Genomic DNA, 23,999 nt, shown 5'->3' with positions numbered 1-23,999 from the left:
ACTTCTCTTTTGAGGGCCCCCAACTATGCCAGTCTTAGTAAGATTGTTGGCTAAAAAGTTTGGACCTGATTGTACTGGACACAGATCCTGTGATACCCCTAGTCCTTTGACCAGTATTTTGGGGGTAACTGCTGAAACCTATGTGAAGCACTTTCATGGAAAAATAAGGAACTTGGATGATTTCAGTATTTCCTGCTTACAGATTATATTTCTTGTCCATAATAAAATACAGAGTTAAACAAGCCAGCTGTTAGTGATTTTATTTTTGAATTCACATTTTAAAGCCTTGTTTTGATTTGTGGATATTTTAAAATTCAGAACAATCCAGTCATTCATCAGATTCCTTCATTCAGCGTGTACTGAGCATCTACAGTGTGCTGTGTGTGTGTGAGGGGATGTTTTAGAGGAATAATTCAGTGATATGTTATCATCTGAGTAGGCAGTTAGAAAAGTAATCCTTAAAGCAGAGTCATTCAAATTTTTTTTTTTTTTTTTTTTTTTTTTTGCAGTACGTGGGCCTCTCACTGTTGTGGCCTCTCCCGTCGCGGAGCACAGGCTCCAGACGCGCAGGCTCAGCGGCCATGGCTCATGGGCCGCGGCATGTGGGATCGTCCCAGACCGGAGCACGAACCCGTGTCCCCTGCATCGGCAGGCGGACTCTCAACCACTGCACCACCAGGGAAGCCCCAAATTTTTTAGTTTTGTACCCCATAGAATCTAAAATTCATTTATGTAAAGCTGTATGAATAATGAATCACAGTGGTGAATTGAAAAGATTTTCACTTAGATGCCTATAATTTGACTCAAGTGCTTTATGTTATTTAAGTGATTTCAAATCCAAACAACTCTAAGTTATACAAGTATGATTATACTTCAAAAGTAATAATCTATTCTTGCTAATAATAATAATTGTTACTATTTATAGAGTTCCTAGCCCACTAAGCTAGGCACTTTTAGTCATACATGCATACACATGCACATACACCCATTTCCTCATATACAGGCACATGTAAATATATGCCTGTACATACACTTATATACATACTCACTTTTTGTTTATAATTATTTTAAACTCCTTGAGGTAGATATTATATTATTTATTTTATAAATAATAAAACTAAGGTTTAGAAAAGTATAATTTGTCCAAGGCCACATAGATAGTAAATGATACTTCATGCTCTAAAGCCCATGTAGAATTCCTTCCTAGTGCGGGTCCAGTTATATATTGGGAGCTGCAGTTATGCAGCTGAGGCTCTGCTGGTTTACTAGTTCCTCTGTGCAAGCTAAGAGGTAAACTCCCCTGCTCCAATTCTTGAGTAGACAAATCTGTGATCAGGTAAACCATATATGGTCTTTAGACGACATATTCATCAATTCAGCAAACTCTGAGCATAATCTGTGCCTGCAAAAGAGTGGATAGGGCTTCCCTGGTGGCGCAGTGGTTGAGAGTCCGCCTGCTGATGCAGGGGACGTGGGTTCGTGCCCCGGTCCGGGAAGATCCCACATGCCGTGGAGCGGCTGGGCCCGTGAGCCATGGCCGCTGAGTCTGCACGTCCGGAGCCTGTGCTCTGCAACGGGAGAGGCCACAACAGTGAGAGGCCCACGTACTGCAAAAACAAAAAAACCCAAAAAACAGAAAAACTATTCTTTGGGCTTCCCTTGTGGTGTAGTGGTTGAGAGTCTGCCTTCCGATGCAGGGGACACAGGTTCGTGCCCCGGTCTGGGAGGATCCCACATGCCGCGGAGCAGCTGGGCCCGTGAGCCATGGCCGCTGAGCCTGTGCGTCCGGAGCCTGTGCTCCGAAACGGGAGAGGCCACAACAGTGAGAGGCCCGTGTACCACGAAAAAAAAAAGTGGATAGTTAGGTAGGTTGACATAGGCAATCAGTCAATTACAATACCGGTACTCCTAGGAAAGAGCACCTAACACATGCACAGAAGGCTTCTTGGACGAGGTGTTTCTCAGTTGACTTTGAATGATGAGTATGGGTTAGCTAGGTAAAGAAGTAGAGAAAGAGAAAATATGAGCAGAGATACATGAGTACACTATCATGCATGCTAATATCATACTAAACTACAATATCATGTTAAACTACAAGCAGTTTAGTACTTCTTGGTGTGGGGGATAATGTTTGATTTGATGATGTGTGACAAGATTAAGCTTGGGAGGAACGTAGAAGCCAGGTTTTCAAGAACTTAGCTGAAATGATAAGGCTTTAGACTTAAGGCCATCTTGTACAGAAAGAATAGAGTCCATTCTCCTTGGCTTATAGCAGGATGAAAAATTTCAGATATGGAATGTATCAGAAAATTCAAAACCTTGTAAAGGTTTGGTTTTCAGTTATCTGTAACTTCCCTGATGGAGCAAAGAAACTTGATTTTCAAGAATATAGCTCCATGGGACTATGTAGAATACAATCACTACTTTGAAATTAATTATGGTAATTGGCATCCTATCTAGAATAGGGTCCTTAGTTTAATGATTTCTTTTTAAGATGTTAAATAATTTAAACCTTATTAGTAAGGCTCCGGAAGTCTTTGACCTTAAAAATTATAACATTTTCAGACAGTTAGATTGTAGACTGTACGTTTTTATGTTTGTAACTCTGCCCAGGGCTAGTCTTTCCCAGGGCAAATGTAGCTGTCCTAGTCAGTGGCAGTTTTATGTCTCACGTAGTAGTCCATCTTTTTTTTTTTTGGTCTGCTTCTCTTTTTCATCACCTAATGAATAGAGGCTAGGAGCTTAAAATTGAAATAGGCAAACAGTGCATAGACTTATGTTATTATACTAGTTGGGCAGTTTTTGTTCTGAGAGCAGGTTTGACGCACTTGTTTGTTAAATATCAGTTTTCTTAGTGTTATAGATTGTTAAGTAGGGGTAGTAGTACAGTTGGAGAGCTTTTACCTGAATATATGTGTCTTGGTCAAAGTATACAGGAATGTAGATGTTTTTCTGATTGGTGAGATGCACTTTATGATGAACTCATTATCTTTTCGGTCCAGATTTCCTCCTTCTGTGCTTTCGTAAATGGTGCCATCATTTACCCAGAGGCATTTGAGAATTCTTTCTCTGTGTCTCGTATCCACTGAGTCATCAACTCTTATCAGTACTACCTTCTCGACATACCTTGAATCTATCTATCCCTTCTCTATTTCCACTGCGCTTGTAACAGTTCAGGTTTTACTATTTTTCAAGTGGATTATGCTGTAAGGTTCTTGCTATTTGTGGATTTAAAATGGAAAGCTTCAGCTATTCTTACATAACACTGGAAACTTGTTACAAATAATGATGTGCAATTTTTTGAGGCTAGAATTTGAATAGTACCCCCTCTTTGCTACTGTGTTGGGAGAGAGCTCAGTTGAAGGCTTTGGAGGAGGACGTTGAGACTGTGGGTTCCAGTAACTTACTGTGAAGTCATTAAAACTTTCATTCTTTGTAGAAAAACAAAGTGCCTGTTAAAAAGCCAACTGTTGGGGACTTCCCTGGCAGTCCAGTGGTTAAGATACTGCGCTTCTAATACAGGGGACACGGGTTCAGTCCCTGGTTGGGGAACTAAGACCCACGTGGCTCATGGTGCGGCCAAAAAAAAGACAACTGTTAATGTTGGTGGTAAGAGTAAAGAGAAAGTGAGGAGTTCTTAAAAATGTATAGTTTTTATTCATAAAATTGATGTTTTGCATTAAAAAAATGAATGTTAGATTTGGTATTGGCTCAGACCTATGTAACAAACTATATACCATGTAGAGATAAGAAAAAGTGGTTTTGAAACTACTTAAGGTGAACAGTACAATTGCCCTTCTAGAATTGTAGGAAAGGTGTTAACTTGGGTAAGAGTACTCCCAAAGAACATGTAACTTGATATGGAAAATGTGATTGGAGAAAAAGTCTGAGCCTGTATAAACATTTCCATATTTATTAACTTGGGAATTAGAGAAGATTTCCAATACGTTCCTTAAGAATGTCTAGGACCTGCTTTAAATAGCCTCCTAAATTGTGTCTCTGCTTTTTTTGGGTTCCTTCTGGTCCATTAGCCACATTGCTGCCAAGATGATGTTTATGAGTATAAATCTGATTATGTTTCTCTCTTATTTGAAATGAGCAAGTTACTGAATCTCTCAGCCTCAATTTCTCGTAAAAAATAAATAAAAAGTGAGGATAATGCTCATTCTTCATGGGATTATTGGGAGGGATACATTTTTAAAATGCAAGTCTTTGTACATTACTGAGCTCATTAAATATTTAATAGAAATTATCTATAGAGTTATTATTCATAAGGCAAACTCCTTACCATAGCAAACAAAGACCTTTATGACCTGCTTTCTACCAACATGTCTTGCCTCATTTTTGGTACCCCCGTCCTATGTTCTATTCATAGAACCACTTGATGTTTCCCACGTGACGTTTTCTTTATGCATTTAATTGTGATTTCCAGTTCCCCAGATATACCTCTCTCTGCCTCCACCCCATACTGCTTTTCTTTAAGTTCCCATAGCACCCTTTATAAATGTATATTATAAAATTTCATACCATAATGCAGTAATCTCTTTACTTGTCAATTTCCCTCACTAGTGTGTGATTGTTGAGTGTAGAGTTGATGTCTTTTTATTTTTGTGTACCTGTTCCTGGTAACTCTAGGCATATAATGGAATGGTTGCTAAGTATATATTTGTTTAATGAATGAATGGACAAATGAATGGAAAGGATGGAATGAAAAGGAATGGAGAGGCAGTGGAGAATAGTAGTTAAGGCAAAGGATTCTGGAGCCTGGGTTTATAGCCCAGCTCTGTAATTTACACTGTTTGTGACCTTGAATGAATTACTTCATCTTTTTGTGCCTTCTTTCCCCCTTATATAAAACGTGACTCATATTAGTATTTACTTCATAGGGTTGTAGTGAGTATTAAATGAATTAATATATGTATAAAGCACTTAGAGCAGTGCATAACACCTAGTAGCTCTGTATAGGTGCTAGCTGCTGCTGCTAGTGATTTTATTATTTTCCTGATGATTCAAAACCCATAGGGATCTTTACTATCAAGAATAATGTTATCCAAATATCGTATATTAATGCACATATGTGGAACCTAGAAAAATGGTGCAGATGAACCGGTTTGCAGGGCAGAAATTGAGACACAGATGTAGAGAACAAATGTATGGACACCAAGGGGGGAAGGTGGGGGTGGTGGGGGTGTGATGAATTGGGCGATTGGGATTGACATGTATTCACTGATGTGTATAAAACTGATGACTAATAAGAATCTGCCGTATAAAAAAAAATTAAAATTAAAAAAAAGAATAATGTTATCTTTATGCATTTAAGTTGGTGGCAAACTTTGAATTTGAAGATATTGTTCAGATCTTAAAAGTTGTTTAATTGCTCTGGATTCTTCCTTTTTTTAGGGCTCTATGGAGCAAGTCAGTTCTCATTTCTTGGAACAGACGCTTGACAAGAAGCTGATGTCAGATCTGAGGGTAACTTGAATTCTTTGTTGTTTAAACTGGGTTTCTGAAACCAAAATCAGTGTAGCTATATGCCAAGTTGTGTTGATTTAATTTTACAGCCCATAAATTTGTTAATTAGGATGACTAGATTACATTTTAATTTAAAATCTTAGTAAATTGAACCAAATTACAAGTTACTTTTACAATTGTAAAAGTACTTGTACAATTACATGAGGCAAGATTAACTTTCTATTTGTTAGAAACTACAAAGGTCTGGTCTTTGTAGTTGTGACTTTGTCTTTGTCTTTGTGACTCCTTTCAACAGCAGTTCTCATGGAAGAGTGAGTAAATCCTTTCTCTGAACAGTAACAGAATGCCCTTAAGCTTTGACTGTGATAGTTGTCTGACATAGTTGTCAAGAACAAATATGAGTCTGAGAATATGATAGGAGCATTCATTGTCAGTATCTTTATTTTTTATTTTTATTTTATTTTTTTTGCGGTACGCGGGCCTCTCACTGTTGTGGCCTCTCCAGCTGCGGAGCACAGGCTCCGGACGCAGGCTCAGTGGCCATGGCTCACGGGCCCAGCCGCTCCGCGGCATGTGGGATCCTCCCAGACCAGGGCACGAACCCGTGTCCCCTGCATCGGCAGGCGGACTCCCAACCACTGCGCCACCAGGGAAGCCCCTGTAGTCTACTTTTTATATTTACCACTACCTCATATGCTTTTTTTTTTCATATTAACTTCATACTTACCATTTTTACTGATAGCATAATATTCTGTTAAGTAGATGTGCCATCATTTTTTTAGCCCTTTATTATACATTTACAGTTTCTCCTTAATTTTTCCACCATTATAAATCACATATAGAGAATCACCTTCATGGATATTAGATCTTTTCTTGTTTTGATTTATTCCATAAGATGAATTCTTGGGAATGGTTGGGGAGTTAATATCTGTGCTTCATGAAACATTGCCACATGGCTTTCTTGAAGGACATTCCCTTCATTTGAGGTCAGTGATTGCTTAAGTGTTCTTTGTGTATACTGGGGTGGAAGTGCAAAGAAGGACACGCTCATGGTGAATGGTGAGGGATGGGTAATGCAAAGGTTTCTAAGACACTTTGCAAGGTACAAACTTTACTTCTGCGTCTGACCCACATCCTTGTAGGCTTAGGTGCTATATTTCATCAGTGCCTTTGAGATGATCAGCCATGAGGATGTGGGCTCACACCAGGAAGGTTCACAGAGGCTGATATCTATGCCAGTTTATTCATTTATGAAGGTAACTGTAACTGTCAAGTAGACTCAATATTTACTTTAGCTGACTAGTATATTCCCCCTTAGGCAATCTGTGAAGAAAGTAAATTTACTAGACACTTGCTTGGTGAGCATAGTGTTGTCAAATAGAGGCTTACTTCTATGGGATGAAAAAAATTATTTTCTAGGACCAGTGTATTGTCTACCCAGGATGGTGCTTGGAAGGACACTGCCATTATTTACCTCTCTGGTTCTCCCTTTCCTGTGTTGCCATGGCAAACATAACCACCTGTCCAGTCAACATTCTTGTGCTATCTTTAATGAAGTTACTATCTTTAATAAGGTTACTATCAGCTATTGATGACCTGAGAACCTTGGTCTTAACTTCAAGTTGAATTTGCATTTCTCTGCTCTGATCTATTGAGTATTTTTTTTTTAAATGTAACTCTCAGAGAGCAACCTTATTTCCTACTTTCTCATGTTCTTGGGGTGCAACTTAGTTCTCATGAATCTCTATCAAGTGGTAATTGTTGTCTTCTATAGAGGAAACGCACTGCACATGAACGTGCCAAGGAACTTTACACTTCAGGAGAGTTTTCCAGCGGCAGGAAGTGGGGAGATGATGCTCCCAAGGAAGAAGTAGATACAGGGGCTGTGAACTTGATCGAGTCAGGAGCTTGTGGAGCCTTTGTTCATGGATTGGAAGATGAAATGTATGGTAAGAATGACTTCATAAAAATAACAGTGCCCATTTACTGAGTGGCTGCTATATCTGGCATTGTACTGAGTGATATATACAGGTTGTCTCACTTAATCTTTATAGTCACTCAGTGAACTATCTACTATTATTTTAATTTTATAAACAGAAGAGGTTGAGGTTCGCGTGGTATGGATCAGTGGTTAAGAGCATGGACTTTGGGTTCAGTCAATTTAGGTTCAAATTCTAGCATTTTTGTAAAGCAAGGTTAATAGCAAGTGTTTCTGAATTGTGATAATGAAGTGACATTACATATACATGACATGATACATAACCCAGTTATAGTAAGCACTTAATAAATGGTAGTAAAAATTGATATTTATACTGATAACAATTGTACTTTCTTATTAGTCACTCAGCTAGTAAGAGACAGAAGCAAGATTTAAACCCAGGTTAGTCTGACTAACTAATGACTAATCAAGCCTTTATTTTGCCTTCATTTTTGAAAGATAGTTTCACTGGGAATCAAATTCTAGATTAATAGTGGTTTATTTGTTTATTTTTTTGTCCTTTAAACATCTTGTTCCACAGTTTTTCAGTTTGCATTTTTCTGTTGAGAACTCTACTGTCATTTTAAATCTTTGTTCTTCCGTACATAATGTATCTTTTTTTCTCTAGCTGCTTTTAAGCTTTTCTCTTTATCACTGGTTTTAAACAATCTAATTATAATATGCCTTGGTATAATTTTCTTCATGTTTCTTATACTTGGAGTTTGTTGAGCTTCTTGGATCTATGGGTTTGTGGTTTTCATTTGGAAAATCTTTGACTGTTATTTCTTTAAATATTTTTCTGGCCCCATGCTCCTTTAGGGACTCCCAATTACATATATATTAGGCTACTGAGGTTGTCCTGCAGCTCACAGATGCTCTATTCTTTTTTTTCCATGTAATCTTTTTTTCCTATTTGTTTCATTTTGGATAATGTTTATTGCTTTGTCTTGGAGTTCACTAATCTTTTCTTCTGCAGTGTCTAATCTGCTGTTAATTCCATCCAGTATATTTTTCATCTCAGACATTGTAGTTTTCAGCCCTAGAAGTTTGATGAGAATTTGCATTTGTTTAGTATCTTCTGTATCGCTACTTAATACGCTTTATCTTTTCTTTAGCTTTGTCAACAGAGAATGTATTTACAGTAACTATCCTGATGTCCTTGTCTCCTAGCTCTGTTATTTGTGTGATTTCTGGGTTGGTTTTGATTGATTGATTTTTCTCCTCATTATGGATTATATTTTCCCGCTTCTATGCATGCCTGGTAATTTGGGATTGGATGTCAGACACTCTGAATTTTACTTTATTGGGTGCTGAACATTGTTATATTCCTATGAGTATTCTTGAGCTTTGTTCTAGAATGCAGTTAGTTCAGGTCATGTTTTTAAGCTTTGTTAGGTGGACCTAAGTAGCATTTAGTCTAGGGGTTATTTTTCATCACTAGTGAAACAAACTCTTCTGAAAAAACTATTGTTGACCATGTGTGAGCTTTGGAGATTGTTCCCTCGAACCCTCTTGAGTGGTTCTTTCTCAGGCCTTGGATAGTTTCTTCACAGAACAGAACTTGCCTGAAGACTTGAGGAGGACCCTCTGCAGACCTCCTAGGCTTGCTCTCTCTGTGCATGTCTTTCCTTTCTGGTACTTTGCCCTATGAACTCTAGTCACATTGGCCTTTCCAGACTCCCAGCTCTGTCTTCTCAACTCAGGGCGACCTACAACCTGGAAACTCTACAGACAGTAAACTGGTATAATCATAAAGCTCACCTCATTTATTTCCTGTCTCTCAGGGATCACTACCTCTTATTGCCTGTTGTATAGTGTGTTGAATACTTTTCTTTCATACATTTTGTCTCTGTTTTTTAGTTGTTTCAGATAGAAAGATAAATCTAGCCCTTGTTACTCCATTTTAGCCAGTAATAGAAGTGCTTGCAAAGCTCTTACGATTTCTTCAATATGATGCTCTCCATTTCACATAGATCACAGACTGTCAGTGCCTTGAGCTGATTGACTCCAGCCTATTTTCAGTGAGGCTAACAGATGTGGGGAGATAATATTGATTGTCCAAATTTTATAGTAAATTTGTGTCAGAGGATTAGAGCTCAGGTCTTTAAAATGCCTATAAAAATGATACCTCAGAATAGAACTTCTTAGAAGGGCAAGAAAATTACTTTTGAAAGACAATTTTTCTATTAGTAGATATTAGAATTGGGTTACCCTATTCAATTTGCTGTAAGATTTTCTGTATATATGGAAATTAATTAAAGCTACCTCTGCTTATGTTCTCCATGAACTTGATATATGAATTAAAAATTTAAATAGTGTTAGATAATAAGGAATTCCAGTTATTAAAACCCATTTTATCCTAAGACAGGTAACTAGAACCTATTTTATTTTGTTTCTCCTAGCATTTTTGCTTTGTTTAGTTTCTGCAATTGAATTTAATCACTGTTAATGTTTATGTGGTTGATTTCTACAGTTTTTAGTTTGTCACTAAGGTTTACTTAAAGGAACTTAACTTTGGAAAGTGATTAGATCATAACCAGCATCAGGTATGGCAGCTCTCTAATCATACCTATAAAATTCTGGGTAAATCAGGATTTTAGGGACACATTTGCTGGGAGTGAAATGGAGCCTTATTTCATTGGCTATAGACTGTAGTGTAGTATCACACATACTTCTAGTCCTCTAGTTGTTCCATGTTCTCCCTCCTTTCTGGGCCTTTACATGTGGTTCCTCTGCATAGAAAGGCCTTTTTCCTTTCCTCTGGCCTAGCAACTCCTTTAAGTATTATTTTAGGGGTCGCTTTCTGAAAAGCTGCCTCTGATCCTGTTGAGTAGGCTATGTGCCTCTTCTGCATTTTCTTCATACTACGTGTGCTCTTCCATTGTATCATTCATCACTCTGTAATGCAATTAACTATTCTAGTCTATAGTGGCTGGGACACAGTCTTGTTCTTGTTCATCTTTGTACCTTCAGTACTAAGCATAAAGCTAGTAAGTAGCAAAACTAGGATCTGATTACATATGTTAAGACACCAGAGGATCAGTCTTTTTTTTATTCTCGAGCAAGCTAATTCCTTTTCTCTGCCCTGGACCCTTAAGGAGACTATTATATATTTTCAACATTCCAAAAAGTCCAGTAGAAATTGTTAATTTAGCTACCTGTAGCTAAATTAATTTAGCTAATTTAGCTACCTGTAGCTACCTGTAGCATGCAAAGTAAAAAACCAAGCTTCTTTGCTTCTGCTTGGAATTGCATCAGGTCAGGTCATACTGATTATCTCATGTTGATCTGAAGTTTCTCTGTGATTCCCTTGATACACTTGCAAGAGTTACACATGAGTCAATGCAATGTAATGGATAAAGCCCTAAGAAGCAGGGTTAGCAGTTAAAACATTTGGGTCCATCTCTGGCTTGCTTTGTAATTATTAGCAATTTCCTGTTTAAATTACATAGATGTGATGTAGAGCAAATCCTTCCCTTCTGATGAAAAAGAGGAATTTATAAGTACCAAGAAAAATCTGAGTCATCTCCCTTTTATGTAGTAACTCTGCTTTTAAGGTGTCTATAAAACCTTTCTTATACAAAAACCAAAGTATATTGGAGAGTTTTAACCACAATTTGAGTGTTTTTCTTTTCTTTTTTGAAACTGTACATTTTATTGTGGGAACCACTGGAACAAAACAAGCTTGTATGGAAGTCTTGCGACCATGGTCTATAGCTTTCTCATCTCTGTATCCCAACAGTCAGCACAGGGCCTGGCATATAGTACACGTTCAGGCGACAGTGTTAGTGAAAGAATGAAGGGCTTCCTGGATTCAGTGGCTTTACTGTTACATGTTCTGAGCATGTAAAGAGATAGAGGACATGCCTCTGTTTTCAAGGTGCTTACAAGATGTGTACCTAAATCGTAGCTAATATTTATTGAGCTTTTAACATATGCCAGGCAGTGTGCTATGTGCTTTACCCACACTATGTCGTTTACTCCTCCTAACTACTCTGTAAGGAAATGGGTATTATCTCCATTTAACAGGTGAGAAAATTGATACTACGAAGTTAATTTACTTATTCAAGATCACCGTCCAAGTTAGTGGATGGATTACTTTTCACAATTCACTGTGAGGCCTCTATCATTCCAGAACATGTACCCTTAACCACTATATGATGCTGGTCTAGAATTAGCAGACCTGGGTCCTAGTCTTATCTCTGCTCTCATTCACTTGAGGCAAGTTTATCCACTTTGCTGATTCTTATCTGTAGAATGAGAATAATGATATCGACCCTGTTTTAATCTTAATAATATTATTTTAAAAGTGCTTTTTTAAAAAGTACTTTACTGTGGTTGGACTACTGAGATAATAAGACAGCTGAGTTTTCAAGGAGTCAGGATCTAAACCTTAGTCCCTGTGGTACCAACATCCTTGTTCATAGGTCTGTGTGAAGGTGGTAGCAGAATCTGCAGGCATGGAGGAGATCTCCCAGAGAGAGTTTGTAAAGTAACAGGAGTAGAGAGGGAAACACAAACCTGAATGAGAAGGAATCCTTCTTACATTTTTCCCATGGATCTTAACTTGACGTGCAGTTTTGTTTGGCCCTTTTTCTCTAGAGGTCCGCATTGCTGCTGTAGAGGCGCTCTGCATGCTGGCCCAGTCTTCACCCTCTTTTGCTGAGAAGTGCCTTGATTTCCTGGTTGACATGTTTAATGATGAAATTGAGGAAGTACGTCTACAGTCCATACATACCATGAGAAAAATCTCTAACAATATCACCCTTCGAGAGGATCAGCTTGACACTGTCCTGGCTGTGTTAGAGGTGAGTTTGTTATGCATTTCTTCATCAATACCTACTGAGCACCACTTTTTTTTTTTTTTTAAACCAGGCATTGATGATAAAATTTTGTAGAGGCAGCACAATTCTGCCTTCTCATCATACAACTCCTTCGTGGTGGAGGAGACTGACTATTAAACAGGAAATTAGAATAAAGCTTAGTATTGCTATGATCAGGGAAGGATAGGTTGCTCTGGGAATGCAGAGTATCTAACCTGAATTGCCTGGGGTAAGGTTGAGGAGATAGGGAAGAAAGAAGGAATGCTGTAGTGGATACTTGAAGGAGTAGGACTTAATGAGGCATTTTCTTTCTTTCTTTTTTTTTAATGAAGTATAGCTGACTTACTATATTATATTAGATTCAGGTGTATGAAACATTTTCTTGGGAAGGAATGGCACTGATAGTAGTAGGGTGGAAGGATACCAAACAGAGGGAGCAGTGTCTAAGGATCCAGAAGTAAGAGTGGATATGATATATTCAAGGAATTGGGAGGAATTCATTGTAATATAACATAGAGTTGAGAGAGAGAGGAGGGAAGGGAAGTGGCTACAGATAAGGCAGGAGCTAAATAATGAAGAATTCTTTTAGCCTTGATTTGATTTAATTCTTCTAGTGAATCATAGACAGCAGGAAGGGATCTTAGGGATCAATTCTTTCAACCTTGGAGTTTTCAGAAAAAAGGTAATTTCTCTGAGGTTGTACAGGTGATAAGTGTCTGTGCCAGGATACGAACACAGATTTGCCTCCCAGGCTGTACAACTCTTTGTGGTTCTTCAATTGTTTCTTTAAAGTGTCTGGATTTTATTTGCGAGCTCTGAAGTTTTTCATTTATTTATTTATTTATTTATTTGGCTGCATTGGGTCTTAGTTGCGGCTCATGGGATCTTCGTTGCAGCATGTGGGATCTTTTGTTGCAGCATGCGGGCTTTTCTCTTGTTGTGACCTGCAGGCCCCAGAGTGCACGGGCTCAGTAGTTGCGGTGTGTGGGCTTAGTTGCCCTGTGGAATGTGGGATCTTAGTTCCCCGACCAGGGATCGAACCCCCGTCCCCTGCATTGGAAGGCGGATTCTTAACCACTGGACCACCAGGGAAGTCACTGAAGTTTTTCAAAATATTAATAAATGAGAGTTGGGCTTTGGTTTCCCACCCCCCTTTTTTAGATATTGTGAAAGGGATAGCAATTTGATGTTTACATATTAGCACTTGTTATAGATTTCTGCTACATACTTTAGAAAACAGGTTAGGTGCTTTGATTTTGAAGGTCTTTATCATTCTCTCAGTTGCTTAGCACTTCTCTTAAGATTTTTCCTGAATTATAAATCTTTATAATTTTTTTCACGTATTTTTAAAAATAAATTTATTTATTTATTTTTGGCTGCGTTGGGTCTTCGTTGCTGCACGCAGGCTTTCTCTAGTTGTGGCGAGCAGGGGCTACTCTTAGATGCGGTGCGTGGGCTTTTCATTGCAGTGGCTTCTTTTATTGTGGAGCACAGGCTCTAGGAGAGTGGGCTCAGTAGTTGTGGCTCTTGGGCTCTAGAGCACAGACTAAACAGTTGTGGCACATGGGCTTAGTTGCTCCACGGCATGTGGGATCTTCCCAGACCAGGGATCGAACCTGTGTCCCCTGCATTGGCAAGCGGATTCTTAACCACTGCGCCACCAGCTAAGTCCCTCGTATTTTTTCCTAGGAAGATAAGTTTTCATTTTTTGTGGTGTTCTCTATGGTTGGTCTCTATAGCCTAGCCCCTTTCCTTTTAGCTTTCATTCCCATCATTCCTCACCTTGAACTTTATGCTGTAGTCACTCCGCTAATCATCCTGCTTTTCTTCACCATTTTGCCTTCATTGTAACTTGTTCTCCTCTGCCTGCAAAACTGCCACTTTTCATGTAGCACACTTCTGCTTATTCCCAGAATCCACACTAGGTAATATATCTAGGAAGCCTTCCTTAACTAACTGTACTGCTGAGTGGGCTAAATAGCACTCATCTGTATTTTTGTAACACCCTGTTTATGCTACTGTGGCATTTATCAGTAGGTGTTCTGTTTGTTTAATTCTTTATTCCACAAGACTGTGAGCTTCTCAAGGCGCAAGTCTTGATTTTTTCGTTCTTAAATTCGCAGTGCTTTGTAGCATCTACACAAGTAGATGCTCAGTAAACGTTAAGTAGCTGAGCTATATCCCAAGCTATAATTTGACATACTTAATTGTTCATAGGGCCATGATAGGCTTATTTATGAGCACTTTTGTATAAAACTCACAAAGAATTTGTTTAGGTCTAAACTCCTTGACTTGGAGTTCTGTCCATGAATTTTAGACTTATATAAACTCATTGTCTGTTCTTCTACCCTACTGCTCACTGCTCTATATAGTTATTGTGCCTCTGTACTTCACTGTGTTGAAATTTAGCTACCTGACCCTTCCAGCCTTAATTTGTCTCTTTGCTCCTTCCTTCCTTTCTTCCTTTCCTTCCTTTACTTTTTTTTCTTTCTTTTCTTCCTTTCTTTTACATTGAGCTACTACCTGAATTCAACAAGTGCTGTCTATGTACTGGAGGTGTAGTGGTCAAAAACAGATTCCCTGCTCTCATGGGACATATATTCTAAAGACAGGTAGAGTAAACAATATGATTTCAGAGAATGATAAGTCTTATACAGAAGGTAAATAGTGATGGAGGAATGGGAAGTTTCACTGTAAAGTTAGGGATTAGTAAAAGCCTTTCTATGGAGACAGTGTTTGTGCTGAGTCTTTTTAAAAAATTAATTAACTAATTTTTGTCTGTGTTGGGTCTTCATTGAAGTGCGCAGGCTTCTCGTTGAGGTGGCTTCTCTTGTAACAGAGCACGGGCTCTAGGCGCGTGGGCTTCAGTAGTTGTGGCTCACGGGCTCTAGAGCGCAGGCTCAGTAGTTGTGGCGCATGGGCTTAGTTGCTCCCCGGCATGTGGGATCTTCCCAGACCAGGTCTCAAACCCGTGTCCCCTGTATTGGCAGGTGGATACTTGACCCCTGCGCCACCAGGGAAGTCCCTGTGCTGAGTCTTTTTTTTTGGTTCTTGTTTACATATTTAATCTTAATAAACAGACGAACTTGGCACACTAATCTTCAGGACACAAATAAGGAGCAGGCAGCTGGGGCTATGGAACGCAAGTCCGCCAGGACAGCTGGTCGACCCAGCGGCTGGGGCCTGTGCTGAGTCTTAAATGACAAAAGGAAGCCAGCCATGTGAAAGTTGGAGGAAGGACCTTCAGGAAGAGGCAATAGCTGGTAGAAAGGCTCTAAGGCATAGGTGAGCTTTGGTGTGCTTCCAGAACAGGAGTAAGAAGGCTGGTATAGGTGGAACATAGGAAGTAGAAAAGTGGTATGAGATGAGGTCTGAGAGGTGGGTAGGGGCAGGTAGAGTACCTTGGAGGCTGTTGTAAGATGTTTGGATTTTATTCTAAGTATTATGAGATACCATTGGAAAATTTTATGCAGAAGGATAACATAACAATTTACCGCTTTCAACATATCTCATTCTTTTTTTTTTTTTTTTTTTTGAGGTATGCGGGCCTCTCACTGCTGTGGCCTCTCCCGTTGCGGAGCACAGGCTCCGGGCGCGCAGGCTCAGCGGCCATGGCTCACGGGCCCAGCCGCTCCGCAGCATGTGGGATCTTCCCGGACCGGGGCACGAACGGCAGGCAGACTGTCAACCACTGCGCCACCAGGGAAGCCCCAACATATCTCATTCTTGAAGTTCATATCAAATAAATTGACTTTTTCCCTCATTCCTTCATTTAAGGCATAATTATTGAGTACCAAGTCCATGTGTCTCTTACTATAGTTTTCACACTTTATCCATTTATGTCAGGTTTAGTATGTTTGTCTTATCTCCCTGATGAGATTGTGAAGTCCTTAAGTGACCATGTTGTACCCTTCACTGTATCCTTTCAGGGTTTAATGTGGTGACTTGCCCATAGAGGATGCTTAGTAAACATTTCCTAAAACAAATCTACACAAGTTAATTGTATAACTGGGAAGTTCTTAAGAAACACACGAGTCAAAATTGTTTTCTTATTACTTGACAATTGTTTCTCCATTGCATCCATATAGCTGCCTCCTATCAGTGGTGGAGATTTGTTCATATGGAAAGCATTATATCTTATTTAAGTGTGCTACATACAGAGCCAGACAGATCCAAATCAACCTGTCATTTCTTCTCTTTGGTCCCTTTTTCCCTTTGTTTGTTTTTATTATTTATTGAGCATCTGTTATGTGCCAGGCACTGTGTGAAGGGGGACACAATAGTGAGCAAAAGCCATGGCCCTGCTCTCATGGACCTTAGAATTTAGGTATGAGGTAGACAGACAAATAAGACACGAATGAAGGTGTAATATAAGTTGAAATAAGGAGCTCACGACAGAAAGAAGTGAGGTCCCATGGGGGTATATCATGGAGGTACTTGGTCTTTAGGAGTTGAGGGGGTACAGCAATCAGGAAAAGCTTCTGAACCTGAACTCTAAAGGAGGAATAAGGCACTAACTTGGCAGGAGGAGTTGGGAGTGTGAGGTGTAAGGACATTTCAGCAGAGGAGCAGGAAGTGTAGAAACTGTGGTGGGTGGAAACATGACACAGTTGAGGGACCAAAAGAAGGCCTGGCAGTAACAGAGCTAGTGTGTGGTATGAGATTAGGCTGGAGGGGGTTGGTGGGACCAGCTCATGCAGAGCCTTTAGAACAACTAAAAGCTATTAAAGGATTTTAGCAGCCTTGCAATTTTGGACAAATTATTTAATCCTTCTGGTTCTTGGTTTTCTCATCTCTAAAGTGAGGATAATTTCACATATTCTTATGTTTCTTTTAAGAATTAAATGAGAGAATTCATGTAAAGCGCTTCATATGGTAGTAGTTCATAATATAGACATACCTCATTTTATTGCGCTTTGAAGATGTTGCATTTTTTACAAACTGAAGGTTTGTGGAAACCCTGCATGGAGCAAGTCTATCGGTCCTGTGTTTTTTTCTTCCCCCTGCACCCCCAACCTATTGGTGCCATTTTTCCCGCAGCTCACTTCATGTCTCTGTGTCATATTTTGGTAATTCTTTCAGTATTTGAAACGTTTTCATTATCATTGTATTTGTGATGGTGACCTGTGATCAGTGATCTTTGATGTTCCTATTGCAAAAAGATTATGACTTGCTGAGGCTCAGTTTTGATGGTTAGCATTTTTAACAATAAAGTATTTTTAAATTATGGTATGTATATTGTTTGTTTAGATATGCTATTGCATACTTAACTAGACTATAGTATAGTATAAGCATAACTTCTGTATGTACCGGGAAAGCAGAAAATTTATGACCTGCTTTATTGTGATATTCGCTTTGTCATGGTAGTCTGGAACCAAACTTGCAGTGTCTCTCAGGTATGCCTCAGAAAGTCATTCAAGAAACATTTACTGATTTTTCCTGAGCCAGGTTCTATACTAGGTTCTGAGGATGTTGAGATGGACAGTCCTCTTGCCTCTTAGTTGCTCAGTTTTATAGAGAAAACAGCAATATAAACCATAATTACAAGATCGTATCAAAAGTAAGGTAAGGGATGACATTCTCACCAGAAGGTTAGCATATGACCGCAGGTAAAGGCGGGGGATGGGGGATGGGGTGTGAAATGGCACGACCTGGACAGGGAACATTGAGAAGTTCACATGTGGCTGTGAGGGAGAAGGGGTGGGAGGTGAAACAGGAGAGGTCAGTAGGGAACCAATTGTAAAGGGCCTGTGTGCTATGCTGAGGAGACTCAGTGTTATCCTAGGGGTGGCGGGGAAGCCAAATGAGGTTACTAAATGGGGGGATGACATGGTCAGATGTGTTTATTGAGAAGTGGGCCCCCCAATTGTATAGGGTAAAGAAATGAGAGAATTGCAGGGTAAAAGAGGGTGCTTAGAGAATAAAGAAGGCTTGTTTCCAACTGAGCTTCAAGGAAGAGTCCTCTGATTCTTAGATTTTGTTATATAGTTATGGATGTGTCTTTTAAATTTTTTAGTTTGATTTCTTTCATGTATTAAGTAAAACTTAAAAGTATAAAACTTTTAGGGGAAATATTTGTGACCTTGTCTTAGACAAAGATTTCTTAGATATGACACCAAAAACTTAATCTATGAAAGAAATAACTAGATAAACTGGTTATCAAATAAAAAAATTTCTTCAAAGAAACACTTGTAAGAAATTTTAAAGATAGCACAACAATGTGAATATACTTAGTGCCATAGAACTGTACACTTAAAATGTACATTTACTTAAAGTGGTAAATTTTATGTTATATATATTTGACGACAGTAAAGAGATAATGGAACCAAATCAAACACATATAATGGCTTTGATATATAAACTGTACCAAAAAAAGGGAGGGGTAGATTTGGATATAGAAACGCACATAGAGGGAAGACAATGTGAAGACACAGAGAGAATGCCATCTACAAGGCCATACAAGGAATGTAAGGTTACCACAAGCTAGGAGGGGGGTTGTGGAATAGATTCTGTGTCGCAGCCCTCAGAAGGAACCAACCCTGCTTACATCTTGATTTTGGACGTCAAGCCTCTAGAGCTCAGACAATAAATTTCTGTTTAAGCCAAAAAAAAATTTTTTTTTGAAAAGACATACCACAGACTGGGAGAAAATATTTGCAAAACACACATCTGATAAAGAATATATTTAAAATTCTCAGGAAATTCCCTGGCAGTCCAATGGTTGGGACTCCTCAGTTTCACTGCCAAGGGCCTGGGTTTAATTCTTGGTGGGGGAACTAAGATCCCACAAGCCATGTGGCACGGCCAAAAGAAAAAGAAAAATAAAAAGAATATATATTCAATAATAAGAAAGCACACCACCCAATTAAAAAATGAGCAAAAGATTTGAATAGACACTTAAGCAAAGAAGATAGCAGTGGCAAATAATAAATAAGCATGTGAAAACATGCTTAACATCATTAGTCATTAGAGAAATGCAGATTAAAACAATAGTGAGGGGATTCCCTGGCAGTCCAGTGGTTAGGTCCCTGGACTTTCACTGCTGAGGGCCTGGGTTCAGTCCCTGTTCAGGGAACTAAGATACTGCAAGCTGTACCACGTGGCCAAAAAAACCCCCAAAAAACAAAACAATAGTGAGAAATTACAACAACTCATCTGTTAGAATGGGTAAAAACAAACAAACAAAAGAAACCCTGACAATATCAAGTGCTGTGAAGATGGGGAACAACTGGCGCTTTTCATATACTGCTGATGGAAATGCAAAATGGTAGAGCCACTTTGGAAACTACTGTGACAGCTTCTTATAAAATTAAATATACACTTAACATATGACCCCACAGTACCACTCTGAAGTATTTACTAAAGAAAACTGAAAACTCATGTTCACACAAAGACCTGTATGCAAATGTTTATTGCAGCTTTATTTATAATAGTCCCAAAACTGGAAACAGCACAAAATCCTTCAGTTGGTGAATGGATAAATTAACTATGGTACATTTATACAATGGATTACTACTCGGTAATAAAAAGGAATAGCTGCTGATACGCATAACAACATGGATGAATCTCAAATGCATTATGCTAAGTGAAAGTAGCCAGACACAAGAAGCAGCATACTCTGTGATTTCATTTATATGACATTTTGGAAAAGACAAAAACTGTAGCAGAAAATGCATCAGTGGTTGCCAGAGGCTGGGGGTGAGGGGTAGACTACAAAGGGACACGAGGGAAGTGTTTGGGTGATGCAAATGTTTTATATCTTGATTGTCATGGTGGTTACATAACTGTATTTATTTGTTGAACTCATGGAAGTGTACACTAAACAGGATGAATTTTACAGAATGTAAATTATATGTCAGTAAACCTGACTTTTTTTTTTTTGGCCAAGCCATGTGGCTTGTGGGATCTTAATTCTCTGACCAGGGATTGAATGCAGGCCCTCGGCAGTGAGAGCGTGGAGTCCTAACCACCGAGCTTCCAGGGAATTCTCAAACCTGACTTTTAAAAAAATGCTTTGGAGATCCCATTTCCCACTAAAAGGAACCAAAATTCCAAAGAGAAATGGCTGATTCCAAGTGTGGTGTAGGAAACATAACAAGATGACCTTGTACTGTCTTTGTCATACAGAAAGCAAACATGAGGTATTAGCTATTAGCTATTACCTCTAGGCTTATATCAAAAAGACCCAGGAGAGGGCTTCCCTGGTGGCGCAGTGGTTGAGCGTCCGCCTGCCGATGCAGGGGACACGGGTTCGTGCCCCGGTCTGGGAGGATCCCACATGCCGCGGAGTGGCTGGGCCCGTTAGCCATGGCCGCTGAGCCTGTGCGTCCAGAGCCTGTGCTCCACAACAGGAGACGCCACAACAGTGAGAGGCCCGCGTACCGCAAAAAAAAAAAAAAAAAAAAAAAGACCCAGGAGATAACTTAAATAGACTCACACTGGCCAAAGGTGAAACATATCATTAAGGATTACAACTGCAAATATGTTGAAACCCATGATTTTATAATAATTCAAAAACAGAACACTGCATTAGTCACCTTTAGAAGATTCTTAGTAATCAGTTCATTATTTTGAAAACTGGTAAATTAAGGAATCAAGCATTTATCCTTCCTTTTCCTATACAGATGGAACTTCAAGACAACCAGCTAGTTGATAAGGGGAAGTTTTTCTTTGTAGAAGTATTCCAGTTGATGAATGAAGAAGAATGATAGAATTTATATATCATTGTTTTACAACTTTAATGAATTACCAGATCTAGGCAGTGATCTTCAGTGGTTACTAATATCACAAAAAGAAAAATATAGTTCCTGAGGGAGGTACACACTACTACCTGTGAAGCGGTCTTATAAAAAAATTGAACCTGAATGTGATTAAACCTCTAAATCAAACTACCATCTCAGGATATACAGGGGAGAAATTGCAAGGGGAAAAAAAAGTGAGATGTAAAGAGATTTTACGTATTAAAAGATACTTAAGGGACATATTACCCAATTGCAATGTGCGGACATTCTTGGAGCCTAATTAGAACAAATAAAAACTTTTTGAGTCAGGGAAATTTTATTATGGAGTGGATATTTGCTATTAAAGAATTATTAAAATTTTAGGCATGATATTGGTTTTGTGGGTTTTTTTAAAAAATAATTTTAAAAAAGAGATATTATGGAAATATTTACCAACAAAATGCTATGATTTCTCTGATTGGCTTCAGAATAATCTGGGAGGAGTGGGTAAATGTATAGATGAAGCAAGATTGGCTATGAGTTAATTGTTGAAACTGGAGAATTATCTCTACTTTTACATATGTTTCAAATTGTCTGTATTAAAAAGTTTTAAAGAACTGGCAAAAAATGCTATGGAGATACCAAATAAGAGTAAAACTGATATGTTTTCATTTACATTAGCATTAAGAAGTTGTTGGTGAGCTTTTCTAATCATTTTAGTGAGGTTGAGCAGAAAGTGTTGGGGAGGGAAGAGGCCACTCTCTGACATCATCTAGTACCTACTCTCTTTTTGTTTACTCTGCTGTAGCCACACTGCTATTTTTCAACATGCTTTCACCTCATGGCCTTTATGTTTGCTGTTCCCTTTGATTATGCCATGTAAAATACCCCACCTATCCTAGCACTCTTAACCTTAACCTGCTTTATAGTTTCTCATATGTGACCTATATATTTAGTTATTCATTTTTGTCTTTTCACTAAAAGGAAACTCCTGAGAGCAGGGATTCAGTTTTAATTACTGCCGTATCCCTAGCACTTGTACATAGTAGGTGCTGATAAATGTTGACTGTTTAATACGTGTTCAGTAAATGTTGAGTGTACCGATTAATGAATGAACAAATGAATGAATTCTTCAAATATCATTTCAAATTTTTCCTCCTCTGTGAACGCTAGGCCCTCCCCTTTCTGAAAATTGAGAAGTTCTTTACCCTGTACTCCCACTTTAACTTGTATACTCCTCCATAATAGCTAATCCATAGTGACTGCTATTATTATTATTACCTTTTTCTTTTTTTTAAGGATTCATCCAGAGATATTAGAGAGGCTCTTCATGAACTCTTATGTTGCACTAATGTTTCAACCAAAGAAGGGATTCATCTTGCACTGGTGGAGCTGCTGAAAAATTTAACCAAGTACCCTACTGATAGGGACTCCATATGGAAGTAAGGATTTTTTTTTGCTCATTTGTTCGCTGAGTCTGATAATATGGTAAATGTACAATGTTGACATTATTTAGTGGATCATCATAGATTGGGTATGGCCTTCAATTTTGTCTTCAATTTAGAAACCTGATTCAACATAACTATACTCTCAAGAGTCTGGTTCCTAAATTGAATATCACATCTTAGGTTATTCATTTGTCCATCCATCCACCTAGCAAATACTATGTGCCTGCTGTGTGCTTAATATGTGCCAAGCCCTGTGGTAAGTTTTGGAGGTACAGAGATGAGTCGATTAGATTTCCTTTTCCTCTTATATAGTGTTAGTCACTCTTTGTCTGTTTCCATCATTGTAGAGATTAAAGGGAGGGTGAGTATTTGGTTTTCAGATGGAAAATCACAATCATATTTTCCCCTGATTACCTCTAGCTTTACTGGCTAGAGTCAAGCTTAACACTGTTCATGAATTGCTGTTTGAGGAGCTACTTGCATACATTTAATATAAAATGTACGTTGTTGTACTCCACATATTTCAATGAGCTTATGTGATGAGATCACTGCAAATATATGATTGATTTATTTTCAAAAAAATTGTTATTAAAAGTCGAAAAACTGTGGGTCAAATCAGGTGCTTGGAAGACATACTAAGAACTAAAAATGCCAGGGAATCTTGCTCTAGGTAACGTTTTCGATACCTGGTTTTCTGTTTTGCCATTTCTTCATGTTTGTTCAGTCCAATTCAGCTCAATTCATTGTACATTTATTGAGTGTCTTCAAGGGGCACTCAGTCATTTGGGCTGTGGGGATACAATGTCCCCTGAGGCACAGTGAGTAAATGGGCTGAGAGAGGTCAGAAAACTAGTGAATTAAGTTCTTTAAGACAGAACTGGAGAAAAGTGTACTTTCCTAACAGTATCAAGTGTTTTAAATGTGATGCCTTTCATACCCCATATAGCCATCAGTGTGTTCATGGGGTTTGTTTTCTCCCTTTTGCTGATCTTCTTATTCTCCAGTCCTTGGTGAAGTCTCATCTTCTTTGTGCAGCTTTCTCCGATCATAGTGATCCCTTCTACCTTTGACAGGTAGAAAGCAGGGTATCATTCATTTGATAGTTCATTACCTTATAGTGTTAGTCATCTTTGCCTCAGTTGGATTATAAACTCAGTGAGGACATTAAATTAAGGTTTATATTTATTTTCAATTCAACACACCTTCTACACCAGAACTTAATTAAAAATAACAAAAAAGCATAAATACCAGCACACATGTAGTTCTTTATAACTTATAAAGGGCCTTCGTGTAGTCATAGTAGTTAACTAATAGCCAATTAATAATAGCTAACTAATAGTTAATTGAGTTCTTATTATATAATGGCAGACACCTTGCTAAGTACTTTTCACTCATTATCTCATTTAATCCTTATAGCAACTGTATGAGGTAATTATATTTAATCTCATTTGTAGGTAAACATATATCTGCTCAAGGCCACAGAGTTATTAAGTTTCCTGTTTCAGATCAGATCTCTTCTGATTCTAGAACTTCACCCAGGATATCAGTTAGAATGCTT

The 23,999-nt window shown here is 38.6% G+C and overlaps 1 protein-coding gene across 1 annotated transcript in view; it reads left to right on the top strand.

The window, feature by feature from the left end:
* The window catches only part of INTS4 (integrator complex subunit 4), a 113,827-nt gene that overhangs the window by 51,875 nt on the left and 37,953 nt on the right, over positions 1-23,999 (top strand). The window contains exons 9-12 of the mRNA XM_079929762.1: positions 5,401-5,472; positions 7,247-7,421; positions 12,053-12,258; positions 22,293-22,435. Coding sequence (XP_079785888.1) covers positions 5,401-5,472; positions 7,247-7,421; positions 12,053-12,258; positions 22,293-22,435 — 596 coding nt within the window. The remainder of the gene's footprint in view (positions 1-5,400; positions 5,473-7,246; positions 7,422-12,052; positions 12,259-22,292; positions 22,436-23,999) is intronic.

This window comes from Stenella coeruleoalba (genome assembly GCF_951394435.1).
Source record: "Stenella coeruleoalba genome assembly, chromosome: 8".
NCBI lineage: Eukaryota > Metazoa > Chordata > Mammalia > Artiodactyla > Delphinidae > Stenella > Stenella coeruleoalba.
This window is presented reverse-complemented; position numbering and strand designations above follow the sequence as displayed.